The 15,385-nt window shown below is 45.0% G+C and overlaps 2 protein-coding genes across 9 annotated transcripts in view; one reads left to right on the plus strand and one right to left on the minus strand.

Moving 5' to 3' along the window:
- The window catches only part of TTC1 (tetratricopeptide repeat domain 1), a 56,926-nt gene extending 46,373 nt beyond the window's left edge, over nucleotides 1–10,553 (plus strand). For both annotated transcript variants that reach the window (XM_032158525.2, XM_032158526.2), the window contains exon 8: nucleotides 9,945–10,553. In XM_032158525.2, the coding sequence (XP_032014416.1) occupies nucleotides 9,945–10,078 (134 nt within the window). In that variant the 3' untranslated portion in view covers nucleotides 10,079–10,553. The remainder of the gene's footprint in view (nucleotides 1–9,944) is intronic.
- Nucleotides 5,619–15,385, minus strand: part of PWWP2A (PWWP domain containing 2A) — a 53,800-nt gene continuing 44,033 nt past the window's right edge. For 5 of the 7 annotated variants that reach the window (XR_004248870.2, XR_004248869.2, XR_009213882.1 and 2 more), the window contains one exon: nucleotides 5,619–8,657. Coding sequence is in view for 2 of the 7 variants with exons in the window: in XM_058440095.1 (XP_058296078.1) it covers nucleotides 8,605–8,657 (53 nt within the window). In the remaining 5 variants the exon portion in view is untranslated. The remainder of the gene's footprint in view (nucleotides 8,658–15,385) is intronic. The other 2 variants (XR_009213881.1, XM_032158522.2) reach the window with 1 other exon arrangement.

Genomic DNA, 15,385 nt, shown 5'->3' on the forward strand with positions numbered 1-15,385 from the left:
TCTCTCATCAAGATTCTAACCACCAGCTGCAAAGCAAGTAAACCTTTTGGGGCTGCATCTCAAATACGGTGCCCAGAACATCAGCACCTAAGAACCTGCCAAAAATGCATGATATCGGGCCCTACCTCAGACCTACTGAATCAGAGATTTAAGATGGAGCTCGGCAATCTAAGTTTTAACCTCTCAAGTGTTTCTGATGCACGCTCAACTTTAATGACCCTGATGAGTTGAGAGACGGAGTGTAGAGGCAGCTCAGGTGAGGGGTTAAAGGCCAGAGGAGGGCATGGCTAAGAGGGGCGTTCAGCTCTGCTCCGAGAGACACCTTCTGAGCAAAAGCAGCCATGGCACTGAGTTTTATCTTTTCTTCTTTGTGTTGTAGCTGCAGCAGAGAAAAACTAGAAAGCAGACATTTCAGAATGTGTGGTCTTCCATTTCACTAGACTTCAGATCTCAGCTGTGTATTTGGACAAGTTGCCACTGGAGGAATAGAGTCAGTTACATTACCACTTACTGGGTGTGCAGGGGATACCAAGCTTCCCTTGCCCCAGGTCCTGGGTAGGGAGTAGGTCCCAGAACACAAGTATGGCTTGTGTTCTGACCATTCCATGAGATGCTGCTCTTCCTACCTTAACCAAGAGCTGCCAGGTGCCTATCCCCACCTTGACCTAGAGCAGCTACTTGAAACTTACCTACTTCCCTCAAAGAAACCATAGACACAAAGACAGGGCATTGCCCCAGTAATCCACCTTCCTTTCACCAGCACCTGCTGCTGCTCCCTGCCCTGGCCACTCTGGGACACATGTGGGCCTTGTTCATAATCCAACCCAGGTTTTCCACTCATACCTTCACTTTCTAGGAACATATTCCTGGTGTCCTGATTCCTAAAGTCACTCAGTTGTTCACTCCTGGCCACTAGCAATCTGATGAGGGCACATTGTGAACTGAATTAAGAATACCATCCGGAGCTTGTCATGGTGGCTCATGCCTATAATCCTAGCACATTGGGAGGCCTATGTAAGATAATTTGAGCCTGGGAGGTCAAGACTGCAGTTGAAGAGTTCAAGACCAGCCTAGGCGGCATAGCAAGACCCTGTCTACAAAAAAATAAAAAATTAGCCCAGCGTGTGGCATGTGCCTGTAGTCTCAGCCACTTGGGAGGCTAAGGTGGGAGGATTGCTTGAGCCCAGGAGATCAAAGCTGCAGTGAGCTGTGATGGCACCACTGCATGCCAGTCTGGGCACAGAGTGAAACCCTGTCTCAAAAGAAAAATATATATATATCATCTTGTATGAGTGCCATATTCAAGAGCTACATATGGAGTAGAATTAACATGTCATTGCCAAGTTCAGCATATTCTTCTGGCTATACCTGGACATTGTGTGCTTTTCTGCTTTGCAAGTAGTAGAAGGTCCTAGAATCAGCTCCCTCACTGAGGCTCACAAGAAAGACTGACTTGTGACCACCCCTCTTAAAGCTGCTGAAGCCATACATGTAGGTACAGAAACCCAGAGTCTTTTTTTTTTTTTTCCACGTTTCTCTTGATTACTATTCTGCCTGATATCTGTCATTACAGACTGTACACTTGCAGGATTTTGCACTCTGGCCACATTCCACAAGAAACCAATTCCTTGTTGTGGTCGGTTGTCCCTCAGTAGAGAATATCAGTAGATTTTCAGTGCTTTGCTTTTGTCTTCATTTCCTAATTGCTATCCTGAGGCTTCTCTTAGGAGAATAGTTCCCACTCCTTTGAAAGTTCTTGGTAAGGCTTCTTTCAGCCCTCGAATTTACCCAAGGTCTAATATAGGCATACCTCAGAGATGTTGCAGGTTCAGTTCCAGACCAACACAATAAAGCGAGTCACAAGAATTTTTTGGTTTCCCAGTGCCTACAGAAGTTATGTTTATATAATATTATAGTCTACTAAGTATGCAACAGCACTGTATCTACAAAAAAAATTTACATACCTTAATTTTAAAATACGATATTGCTAAAAAATGCTGACAATGAGCTCAGCCTTTAGGGAGTTGTAATCGTCTTGCTGCTGGAGGGCCTTGCCTCCACGTGGATGGTTGCTGACTGATCAGGGTGGTAGTTGCTAAACATTGGGGTGTCTGTGGCAGTATCTTTAAATAAGATAGCAAGGAAGTTTGCCACATCAGTTGATTTTTCCTTTCATGAACGATTTCTCAGTAGCATGCAGTGCTGTTTGATAGCATTTTACCCACAGTAGTTCTTCTAGTATTGGACTCAGTCCTCTCAAACCCTGCTGCTGCTTTATCAGCTAAGGTTATGTAATGTTTGGGGTGTGTCACAGAGCCTCGTTCTGTCGCCAGGCTGGAGTGCAGTGGCGCAATCTTGGCTCACTGCAACCCCGCCTCCTGGGTTCAAACAATTCTTCTGCCTCAGCCTCCCAAGTAGCTGGGATTACAGGTGCATGCCACCACACCTGGCTAATTGTTCTATTTTTGTAGAGATGGGGTTTCACCATGTTGGCCAGGCTGCTCTCGAACTCTTGACCTCAAGTGATCCGCCTGCCTCAGCCTCCCAAAGTGCTGGGATTGTAGGTGTGAGCCACTGTGCCCAGCCAGTTTATGTAATATTCTAAATCTTTTGTTGTCACTTCAACAATGTTCACAACATCTTCACCAGGAGTAGATTCCATCTCAAGAAACCACTTTTTTTGCTCATCCACAGCAAAGTTTTGAGCAAAACTCAAATGACCTCCTCGTTCATTTGAGTTTTATCATGAAATTGTAGCAATTCAGTCACATCTTCAAGCTCCACTCAAATTCTAGTTACCTTGTTATTCTCACCACATCTGCAGCAACTTCCTCTACTGAAGTCTTCACCCCCTCAAAGGCATCCATGAGGGTTGAAATCAACTTCTTTCAAACTCCTGTTAATGTTGGTGTTTTGACCATCTCAGCAGCCATAGCCATATGAAGTGTATTTTTTTTTTTTCTTTGAGACAAGAGTCTCGCTCTGTCGCCCAGGCTGGAGTGCAGTGGCGCAATCTTGGCTCACTGCAAGCTCCACCTCCCAGGTTCACGCCATTCTCCTGCCTCAGCCTCCCGAGTATCTGGGACTACTGGTGCCCACCACCAAGCCCGGCTAATTTTTTGTATTTTTTAGTAGAGACGGGGTTTCACCGTGTTAGCCAGGATGGTCTTGATCTCCTGACCTTGTGATCCACCCACCTCAGCCTCCCAAAGTGCTGGGATTACAGGTGTGAGCCACCGCGCCTGGCCAATGAAGTGTATTTCTTAAATAATAAGACTATGAAGTCAAAATTACTCCTTGATCTATGGGCTGCAAAATGGATGTTGTGTTAGGAGGTTTGAAAACAACTTTAATCTCCTTGTTCATCTCAGAGCTCCTCAGTGACCAGGCGCATTGTCAATGAGCAGCAGTTTTTTGAAAGGGATCTTCTTTTCTGAACAGTAGGTCTCAACAATGGGCTTAAAATGCTCAGTAAATTATTCTATAAATAGATGTGCTGTCATCCAGGCTATGTTGTTCCATTTCTAGAACACAGGCAGAGTAGATTTAGCATCATTCTTTTTTTTTTTTTTTTTTTTTTTTTTGAGACGGAGTCTCGCTCTGTCGCCCAGGCTGGAGTGCAGTGGCGCAATCTTGACTCACTGCAAACTCCACCTCCCGGGTTCACGCCATTCTCCTGCCTCAGCCTCCCAAGTAGCTAGGAGTGCACTGGCGCGATCTCGACTCACTGCAAACTCCGCCTCCTGGGTTCACGCCATTCTCCTGCCTCAGCCTCCCAAGTAGCTGGGACTACAGGCGCCTGCCACCAGGCCTGGCTAATTTTTTTGTATTTTTAGTAGAGACGGGGTTTCACCGTGTTGGGCAGGCTGGTCTAGATTTCCTGACCTCGTGATCCACCTGCCTCAGCCTCCCAAAGTGCTGGGATTACAGGTGTGAGCCACCGCGCCTGGCCGATTTAGCATCATTCTTAAGGGCCCTAAGATTTTTGAATGGTAAGTGAGCACTGGCCTCAACTTAAAGTCACCAGCTGTATTATCCCCTAACAAGAGAGTCAGCCTGTCCTTTGAAGCCAGGCATTGAATTATTCTTTCCTGTTGCTATGAAAGTCCTGTATGGCTATATGGCATCTTCTTTCAATATAGTGCTGTTTCATCTACACTAAAAACATGTTTAGTATAGCCACCTTCATCAGTGATCTTAGCGAGATCTTCTCGATAACTTTTTGCAGCTTCTATATCAGCCTTTGCTGCTTCACCTTGCACTTTTATGTATGGAGATGGCTTCTTTCCTTAAAGCAGCTTCCTCACTCAACCTTGGTAGGATTGAAGAAAGTTAGGGCCTTGCTGTGGTAATCCAAGGCTTTGGCTTAAGGGAATGTTGTGGCTGGTTTGATCTTCTATCCAGATATCTAGAACTTTCTCCATATAAGCAATAAGGCTGTTTTGCTTTCTTATTCATGTGTTCATTGAAGTAGCACTTTTAATTTTGTTAAAGTCTGGCTCTTCCTTTTACTTGAACATTTAAAGGTCATTACAAGATTATTAATTGACCTAATTTCAATATTGTTGTGGCTTAGGGAAGAGGGAAGCCTGAGGAGAGGGAGAGATACAAGGAAATGGCTGGTCAGAGGAGCAGTCAGAACATGCGCCGCACTCATCAATTCAGTTAGCAGTCTTACGCGGGTGCAGTTCTTGGCACCCCCAAAACAATTACAATAGTAACCTCACAGATCATTGATTACAGATCACCATAACAGATATAAGAATAATGAAAAGGTTTGAAATATTATGAGAATTACCAAAATATGAAAGAGATATGAAATGAGCACGTGCTATTGGAAAAATTGTGCTGACAAACTTGCTTGATGCAGGATTACCACACATCTTCAATTTGTAAAAAAACACAATATCTGTAAAGCACAAAAAAGCACAGCACAACAAAATAAAGTTTACCTGTATAAGAATTTGAATTGGGCATGAATTTTATCCTTTCTATGCTGGGCTCTCTTGATTTGCCTTTTGCTCAGAGAAAAGCTAGAGTTAGCTGCATGCCTTAGTTTCCTGCCTCACAGGAAGAAATGTGGTATTAGGATTCAGTTGTATGCAATTTGTTTCATCCGAACAGAGAAGAAAGTCCCAAAGGAGCTATTCCATCGAATCCATGCCTGAGTGATCTTAAGGAGATGAAAACACAGCATTCCTAGTTATGCTCAGGGTAAACTGCCTGATGCACAGTCAGTATCTCCAAAGAAATTATGCATAACAAATCAGTTGGGTTATGGTCATATGCTACTTGGCAGAGAAATTAATATTTACCAACTGAATCCAGTGGCAAGCACTCTGATCCCTGTTTCTAAACATTCTGGTCTAAGCACGAGTAGTTCTGTACTCTTCTCTTTGCCATGGGATCTAGTCTGATAGACGAGATCCTAATAGTTCGGGACATGTGGACATATTCAGGCTGACTGATGGTGCTGCCTGTGCTATAGGTGGAAACAAGGAAACCTCATTGATTACTGTCCAGATGGGGAAAACAGAATTTGACAGCCAGTGGAAAGTGTGGCAGATAGGCTAGTTTGGCAGATGTTCCTGTTTGGATACTAGGAAGCTGCTTTAGCCTCTGAGCACCCAACCTGACTCTAAACAGCAGGCAGAAAAATGTGTGTGTGTGCATATATTTAGGAGCCTGAGCTCTACTGAAGGCTGTTGCTTCTCTGTCATCGGCACAAACAGCAAAAGGTAAATTTTTCAGTCACTAAAAACTTGTTGATTCTACTATACTGTTTTGCCCTGTTCTTTGTGTTCCATTGACCACACTCTGGCTTCAGAGCCCATCTACCCAAGCATTATAGAAATGTTAATGTTTGTTCAGTGAATAAATGGCCACTTTCCCACAATGTGGGACTAACTTTCTGTCAGAACCACCCCCAGGGTCTCCCCTTCTGGTTCATTCTTCATTTTGCCACAGGATTACTAACCCTGAAAACTCAGTTCTCAAGCTGTCAGTGGCCTCCTGTGGCATGGGAACCGCAGACTGACGGGCCTGGCTCAGGAGAGCCCAGCAGGAGGCATCTGCTGCCCTGCTTCAGCCCCACTGGACACACAGCTTGCCTGCCTACCTCTGTGCATTGGCTCACACTGTTTGGGCTTGCACGGACAGCACCTCTGTCTCATATGGTTGCAGTCCTATGGCCTTTGGTGCCTGGTTCAAGTGCAAACTCTTAGACAAAGATAGACCAAATCTCTTTCCTCCACCCCTTTCCTCTCTTTCTGCCCCAGCTGAAGGAATCTTCCCCTTCCTGACTGTTACAGCATTTTATAACTCAGCTACCTATGAATTTGGTTTTGTATGTCTTTTCTTCCTTGTCAAATTCTAAACTTGTTGTGGTGTATAGACCATGTCGTGTATCTTTGCATCTCTACCACACACAGCAAGGTGCCACACACATGTAATTAGTACATGTTGGTTGAATTAATCTGTCAGGTGACCTTAGGTCTTCTCTAACACAGAGACTATTTATTTGTGTGTCTTTTATTACGTGTCTGCTACCTGCCAGGTATTTTATATATATGTAGCCTCATTTAGAAAGCAGAATTTCGCATTTTCTTTTTTTTATTTTTCTCCTGTAAGTGATGGTTGGTGAAACTAATGTAAAATGTCATAAAGGCAGAGATACTGGAATTGAAGGAAAGAGAATAATTATCTATGTGTTAGTTTGGGTCGTCCAAAAAACAGATGCCAAGATAGGATTAAAAGTACAAGAGATTTATTGGGGGAAACACCTGCAAGGGAAAATGGGGCTGGGAGCTGGAGGCTGTTGGCAGAGCTGGCAGACCCCTGTGGAGGAGGAATGGCCGGGGAAGGGGGGAAGTTTTCCACTGGAGTGTGGTGCTGAGAGAGTTTCAGCAAAGCCATTGGGGAGCCAGTGCTGCCCCTCAGACGAGTCCCTGGACTATTCCTCCCATGCTCAGGCATTGGCTGGAAGCAGCAGGTGGGAAGGGTGGCCTCTGCATGAATGTGCTCATGGATTTTAGAATGCAGCCACTCTGTCCCCTGTATTTGGAGAAGTACATCTTCATGACTGCCACACCATAGAATCAACCAAGCTAAAAGTTCAAAGGTGGCTTGTGGCAGACAGGCCCTTTAGCCAGTTAGGCAAAGTGAGGGCCTGGGAAAGAGAATTCTTCCTCTCGTCAGCAGTTTGAATATTTGCAGTCTTAGCTTGGAATGGTCTTTCTGCACTAGAGGGAAACCTCCTTTAGTGCAGACCAGCCTAAAGCCAAGCCATTGCTCCCTGAGGAAGCTGCCATCTCTGGAGCACGGTGACATGCCAGCACCCTGGACCTATTCCCATCCGCCAGAGCACTGTGGCATGTGGCCTCTTCTGAAAAGGCTTCCTCGTGCCACTGCAAGGTCAGAAAGCACCTCTGGGCACACCTCCATCTTTTGGGTCTACCTCCCCACTAGACTGTAAGCATTGTGCCTGGAAGCTACTTTTATTCTTTACATCCCAGTGGCTCACATAGTAGATGCCAAGTAAAATTTCCAGTTTGTACTTTAAATTGTTTTTCTGGCACTGGAGATGGGCTTGCAGTGATCCCTCCATCCACGTAGTGGCCCTGGGCTCAGTGGAGCATCCAGAGTAGGCCTGGACCAGAGGCTTCTCCACCGTGGAGCTGCCCCTCCTTGGGAGTCTGATGTGAGTGGCTCTTGATACTCATTCTCACTTCACTCACTCCATATCACATGAGCCAAGGATTTCCCAGTACCAACATTTTCTTGGGCTGCTTTTCATGGGGTTTTTTTTCCCCCTCCCTGTCCTCTTTTTCCAACCCCAGGACAAACTGCCAGCGTTCCTGATTGGTGTTGCTCACTCAGGTCACCCTGAGGCTGCCCTCTTTCTCTTGCTTGTGAGCCCCTCCCTCTACGCCCATGTGCCCGAGGTTGTGCCGCTGTCGTGTGCAGGCACCCAGGGTTTGTGCCAGTGATTTCCTGACACAAGCAGCAGCACGGAACGTGTGTGTCCCAGGTTTAGGTTTGGGAGGCCTGCCTGGAGAACGGCCATCCCAGGTTCTGGGAGCTTTCTCAATTTACTGTTTTATCCAAAGATGGGTTGGCCTTTCTCTGGACATAGTAAGCTTCCTTGGGCTAGTTCTTAAGTCTGAGACTAAAAGTTCTCACCATGAGTTATTAGGGAGGCCTGTAAAATGTAAAGGCCATGCGTCTTTTTTGCTCTGTTACCCAGCTGGAGTGCAATGGCATGATCATGGCTCACTGCAGCCCTGAACTCCTTGGGCTCAAGCAATTCTCCTAACTCAGCCTCTGCATAGCTGTTACAACAGGTGTGTGCCACCACACCTAGCTAATTTTTAAATTTTTGTAGATACAGGGTCTCCCTATGTTGCCCAGGCTGGTCTCAAACTCCTAGGCTCACGTGATCCTCCTGCCTCAGCCTCCCGAAGTGCTGGGATTACAGGTGTGAGCCACTGCACCCAGCCAAGGCCATGCACCTTTAAGTTCTTTACCTGGGCTTTACTCTAAGATGGGAGGCCTCAGAGTGAGAAAAGCTGCTAAGAAGTGGGAAGGAGCCTGTACCTGTGGTGATTAGGGATTTCTCTTTTCGTCCACCCCCATTCTCACCTCCACTGGAAACAAACCTGTAAGAAAAATTAAAGCAGTTTAGAAAGGGTTGAAATTGTTTATTCACCCATCCCTGCCAAGATTTTCTGGAACATTCCTAGTTTCAAATGTTCCTTATATCTTAAAACAGCATAAGAACTGTTTTTTGTTTTTTAAAAAAAAAATTTGTAGAGATAGAGTCTCACTACGTTGCTCGGGCTCGTCTTGAACTCCTGGGCACAAACCATCTTCTTGCCTCAGCTTCCCAAAGTGCTGGGAATACAGGCGTGAGTCACCATGCTTGGCAAGAACCGTTGGCTATATACCATGACTTTTTTTTTTTTTTTTTTTGAGACGGAGTCTCACTCTGTCATCCCAGGCTGGAGTGCAATGGCGCAATCTCAGCTCACTGCAACCTCTGCCTCCCGGGTGCAAACGATTGTCCTGCCTCAGCCTCCCTAGTAGCTGGGACTATAGGCGCATGCCACCACCCTCAGCTGATTTTTGTATTTTTTGTAGAGATAGGGTTTCACCATGTTGACCAGGCTGGTCTCAAACTCCTGACCTCAAGTGATCCACCCACCTCGGCCTCCCAAAGTGCTAGGATTACAGGCGTGAGCCACCACGCCCATCCTATATACCTCACCCAAGTCGTGTAAATAAAGCCTGAAACTTGGGAAGAGGAGCCTGGACTATTCTTATTGAGGTTGCCGTGGAGCCTGGACTATTGTCTTATTGAGGTTGCCATGCAAATGAACAAGATCCCATTTCTAAGAAATGGCTAGTGTGGTATAGAAGCTAAGGATTTGCTTAGGAAAGCAGGAAGCTCTTGAGTATGAATCCAAGCTCAGTGGAAATGGGCTGAGTTGAATTAAATTTAGCAGGCGGTTGCTGCCGTTCTAGAGAGGAGACTTGGAGGGACCTCTGCCCTCACTACCAGGCAGACCTGGCTTGGCAGGGTGCCTTGAGCCTCACTGGAACAGCAGTTGGTTTTCCCAGAACTCACCCCAGAAGCCTGTGTCCTCTGATAGTACTGGCCAGTTAGGACAGGAGGCTTTGATCTCCCAGAGAGAGCCAGCAGGACTCCACTCTCATCTATGCAAGCACAGGCTTAGGGTGGATGGCATTGAAGTGACTGCACTGCTGAGTGGGGAATAGGAGCTGGGAACTCCCCTGGAAGCTTTCTTCATATTAAAAGTAGGCATTTCTTTAACTGCAAAGAGATACTTCTATATTTTGTACTCAGTGGTAACGCAAGATTAATTGGTGCCTTCCTGCTTCTGTTCCTTCCTGTATTCATTTGAGTTTTTGCTTTTACATTACAGGTAAATTAAAAGATCTTGGGAACTTGGTTCTCCGACCTTTTGGGCTCTCTACGGAAAATTTCCAGATCAAACAGGATTCCTCTACTGGCTCGTACTCCATCAATTTCGTTCAAAATCCAAATAATAACAGATAACAAAGATAACAATAGCTTTACAAGCTGACTTGGAATTGTGTGCTGCTTGCTGTTAGCTAGGGGAAAGGCCCTGCCAATGTTTAACTTTTAAAAGCATCTTATCTAAAAGAAAGGCTATCCAGTAGAGCCCAGTGCTCCCTTTTCCCTCTTTTATGATCAGGGTGAAATGTACTTCCTGATGTAACGAACCTAATTTAATTTCCATTTTAAGGTGGTGTCTGTGCAGCTGGTGTCCCCAGTTCTGGCTGTCCTATGTCCAGGAAGAAGCCCATTTGTCAAGGCTGAACTTCCTGATCATACACACAGCCCAGCAAAAGCCTCTCCTGAACCAAACAGACCTGTTGGTTGGGAGACTGCCCAGACATGATTGATGACGGGTTCCCACCTGCCTGTCCCCACCCTGATCACACAGCTAACGAGGCTGCCTTCAGCATTTCCTGATTTCCTCTGTGGTAATAAAAGCTTTCTGTGCTTAGGTCTGGGTTGTGAATTTTGTCACCTAACGACAACTAAGGCAGAAGCCTTCTCTGGCTTTGGGAGCAGTGTTGGTTTCAAGCCGGGTTACTGATTCCAGATTCCACAGATCTGCCCAAAGTTTTTGTTGCCTTGAAGATTTATCTTGAAGAGTTGACCATTCTACCATGTACTAGAATTCAGAAAGTCCACCTTACAAGCTATCTTGGGCCCCACCAGGTTTGTATAGATAATTATAAATCTGTGTTTGACCAAATGTTAATATTTTTAACTTAAAATAGCTTCATTGAGGAATGGTAGTATATGAATCCCAGAACAAAACCATATTCTTTTAAACTACATGAACCCAGAGGTGTCAAAGATAGAATATTTTTGTGCTCATCAGTTGATGCTAGTGAGAAGCTTGCAGTTGCTCTGGTTTGAGTGTCAAAAGCATTGACATGCAAGTTTCATCTTGGAAGTAAATTACACATATAATTCTGTAAGTGACATGCAGTAGTCAGTCATACTCCCAGTGTTAAGGACTATGTGATTCTTCTCATCTGTTCCTAAAAGCTTTTTATCTTTTTTCTTCTTTTGGTCAAAGTGAACCTCAGAAGAAACTATGTTAAATCTGGCATCCAATTTTCCCGAAAATGTGTGTGTGAAAAATCACACAAGTTGTATGGAAACCGTGTGGAATGCTGGATGGTCTGGTAGTCAGTGTTCGGTGCTTCCTGTGCAGCCAGCATTATGCTAGAAAGTGGTTCTCAATTTTTTTTTTTTTTTTTTTTGAGACAGGGTCTCGCTCTGTCACCCAGGCTGGAGTGCAGTGGCACGATCTTGGCTCACTACAATCTTTGCCTCCCAGGCTCAAGCAGTTCTCCTGCCTCAGCCTCCGGAGTAGCTGGGATTACAGGCATGCACTACCACACCTGGCTAATTTTTTGTATTTTTAGTAGAGACAGAGTTTCATCATGTAAGCCAGGCTGGGGGCTTGAACTCCCGGCCTCAAGATGATCCACCCACCTCGGCTTTGGATTACAGGTGTGAGCCACCGTGCCCAAACTTTTATTTTAGCAGCCCTTCATAGTCTGGGAAAAAAAATCTTAAGAGCATTTCCATTTATGTGCATTCTATCAACATTTAGTATATTAAAAATTAAGATAGTGTTAAAGTAATCCCTTTAAAAAATAACATGTTTCATGTTACTATAAATAATTTTATGTCAGGCCAGGAACGATGGATGGTTTATGCCTGTAATCACAGTACTTTGGGAGGCCAACGCAGGAGTACTGCTTGAGGCCAGAGATCCAGACCAGCCTGAGCAACATAGCAAGGTTCCATCTCTACAAAAAAAAGTCTTAAAAAAAAAAAAATTAGCTAGGCGTAGTGGCTTCATGCTACTTGGGAGGCTGAGGCAGGAGGATTGATTGCTTGAGCCCAGGGGTTCAAGGCTGCAGTGAGCTATGATCCCACTGCTGCTCTTCATCCTGGGTGACAGAGTGAGACCTTGTCTCTAAAAAAAAGTTTTACTGAAATTTTTAAAACTTTTATGGAAAAATCTTCCAACTCAAAGACACATTTTAGTGAGAAGGATGACATTTTTGCAAGTCTCTTTAATGCATGGCTTGATAGAGAACAGCAAGAGTCTCACATCTCATATATTCAGTTTGTCCTGAGATCACAGTGCAGTCACTGACAGGATGACAGTGAAAAAAATAGACCCTTTAATTTTGTATTATGAAAGTAGTTTTCATAATACAAAATACAGATAGACACCTTGAAATGGTCTCCAGAACACCTATGGATCCTTGGACTACATTTTGAGAACTACTGTCAGATTTTGCCTTGAGCTCAATGGCTGAGACTTAGCAAAATCAGGGCTGAGATTCCGGAAGGACTATCTGTGCCTCCAAGGAATAGGAAATAGACTTGTTCATCTAGAAACAGCTTTGGTTAAGAGAAGATGCCCAAGACCACCATTGCCACGAGTGTAGAGGTTTTGTTTCTTAGGCTTCCTCCTCCTTTTCCTCTCAATCACACTGAAATCTTATAGGATGCTACACAAGGCCAACATTACATGCTCCCAGTGGGTGGGCCAAGCAGTGCATTGTCTGGAGAGGAAAGGATCCCAGTAGGTGTGAGCTTGCTTAAGCCAAGGAGTTTTTATCTGGCACTATTACTTTGCTGCTTCCAACATTTGTAAGAAAAGATATATTCAAACCTTTTGAAAATGTTTGACCATAGAAAATCTTCAGATTTCAAAAGTAGAAAGTAAGTGTTAAGGAAGGAAGGTGGCCTGTATTTGCCTATTGCTGCTAGAATGTATGATTTTAAAGCTCTGGCCAGGCACCGTGGCTCACACCTGTAATCTCAGAACTTCGGGAGGCCGAGGCGGGCCGTCACCTGAAGTCAGGAGTTCGAGATCAACCTGACCAACATGGTGAAACCCCATCTCTACTAAAAATACAAAAATTAGCCAGGCACAATGGCGCATGCCTGTAATCCCAGCTACTTGGGAGGCTAAGGCAGGAGAATCGCTTGAACCCAGGAGGCGGAGACTGCAGTGAGCCAAGATCACGCCACTGCACTCCAGCCTAGGTGACAGAGCGAGCCTCCATCTCAAAAAATAAAAAGTTCCGTGATGCTCCCCACCCCACACCAAAAAAGCATACTAGAATTTACTTTTAAGGTAATCACACTGTGACGTTGTACATATTCTTATTCCAACAATATTGCAATGGGTCAAAATAATTTTTGGAGGCTGGGTGCGGTGGCTCAATCCCAGCACTCTAGAGGGCTGAGGCAGGCGGATCACCTGAGGTCAGGAGTTTGAGACCAGCCTGGTCAATGTGGCGAAACCTCGTCTCTACTAAAAATCCAAAATTAGCCGGGCATGGTGGCAGGTGCTTGTAATCTCAGCTACCCAGGAGGCTGAGGCAGGAGAATCGTTTGAACCCGACAGGCGGAGGTTGCAGTAAGCTGAGATCGTGCCACTGCACTCCAGCTTGGGTGACACAGTGAGACCCTGTCTCAAAAAAATAATAATTTTTGATCTTTTAGAATTGCCCTGGAGACTCTGAGAAACATTCTTTAAAATATTATCTACTCTTTCTCGTCTGCCTCCTGAATAGACCATGAGCTCATGGAAAGGGCCACATTTATGTTGTTAATAGCACCAGCAGCTACTACTGTATTAGAGACTTAGTAAACTGGTATTAAAGGATATTCCACAAGAGGTGTGAACAACCATCACTATTCAAGTCTTCTAATTCTGTGCCCTTTTAGTGCCTGTTTTTTTCAAATGTCTCCTTTACTACTAACCAATATCTGTTACCTCAAGATAAATAGAAACTAGTCATCTCCATAAATGTTAAGACCCAGCAAGTAATTCAAATGTCAGCTTAGGAGGCTTACTTGCTATTTTTTCTCAGCAGCGCACAGTGTTTCAGGCCTGTAATCCTAGCACTTTGGGAGGCTGAGGCTGGCAGACTGCTTTAGCTCAGGAGTTTGAGACCAGCCTGAGCAACATGCTGAAACCCCATCTCTACAAAAAACTACTTGGTGTGGTGATGTGCGCCTGTAGTCCCAGCTACTTGAGGGGCTGAGGCAGGAGGATTGCTTGAGCCCAGGAGGTCGAGGCTGCAGTGAACTGAGATCATGCCACTGCACTCTAGCCTGGGTGACAAAGTGAAACCAACCTATCTCAAAAAAAAAAGGCTCACTTGCTATTTTTCACATTCCAAAGAATGCAGTGGAAGACAGAGACAACAGCTTGGTATCACCGAATCAAGGTCAGTAACTTATCTGTGACTTAACCCGGTATTGCCCAAAGTGGCCACCTCACCTTGGAGTTTCTGGACCTAGTTACTCAAGTAAACTTTCTTAGTAGTGTTATTTCGTTAAGTGTGTAGTTCTGGCAAATTTGGAGGGCTCAGCTAGGGTTTCTCAACAGTGAATCCAGTAATCATACCCATGAAGCTCAAAACAACATTACAGGCGTGAGCGCAGTGGCTCACGCCTGTAATCCCAACACTTTGGGAGGCCAAGGCAGGAGGATCACTTGAGCTCAGGAGTTTGAGACCAGCCTGGGCAACATAGCGAGACCCCATCTCTATAAAAATAAATAACATAATAAAAATAAGCATTCTGTAAAGAAGGTCACTCTAAGCCAGTCTAGCCTTTCTTGCACGGCCACGTAGAATGAACATTCAACCTGGCATGTAAGCATTTGTCTCCTGGTTTTTAAGTTTTCATTTTTTGCATTTTGGATATTTCCAAGAATTAAAAAATCCCCAACTTTTCCTTTCGTTTCAGTCTCCTCACCTCCAGGCCACATTTCCATCAAGTCTTGTGTTTTCTGTATATTCCCACACTGTATCTTAACTACTTCTCCAGTTTTCACAGAAGCAGCTTTTCCGTTGGTTGGGGCCTCTGCAGGAGGCTTCCCCAGGAAATTGGGATTTCTACAACAAATTAATACTCATGGTGGTTTTTCTGTGTAGAGTGCACTGTGGATTCATTCTTTCATTTTACTCATGGATCCATGCTGTTAAATTCACCTATTTTAAAAATCTCAACCATTTTTCTAAGAACTAGCTGGGTGCGGTGGCTCACACCTGTAATCCCAACACTTTGGGAGGCTGAGGCAGGAGGATCACTTGAAACCAGGAGTTCAAGACCTTAGCCTAGTAAACATACTAAGACCCCATCTCTACCAAAAAATGTTTTAAAACCAAGCCAGGCATGGTGGCACATGCTTTCAGCCCCAGCTAGTTGGGAGGCTGAGGCAGGAGGATCACTTGAGCCCAGGAGTTCGAGGCTGCAGTGAGCTATGACTGAGCCACCACA

The sequence above is a fragment of the Hylobates moloch genome, unplaced genomic scaffold (assembly GCF_009828535.3).
Source record: "Hylobates moloch isolate HMO894 unplaced genomic scaffold, HMol_V3 SCAFFOLD_6, whole genome shotgun sequence".
Lineage (NCBI taxonomy): Eukaryota > Metazoa > Chordata > Mammalia > Primates > Hylobatidae > Hylobates > Hylobates moloch.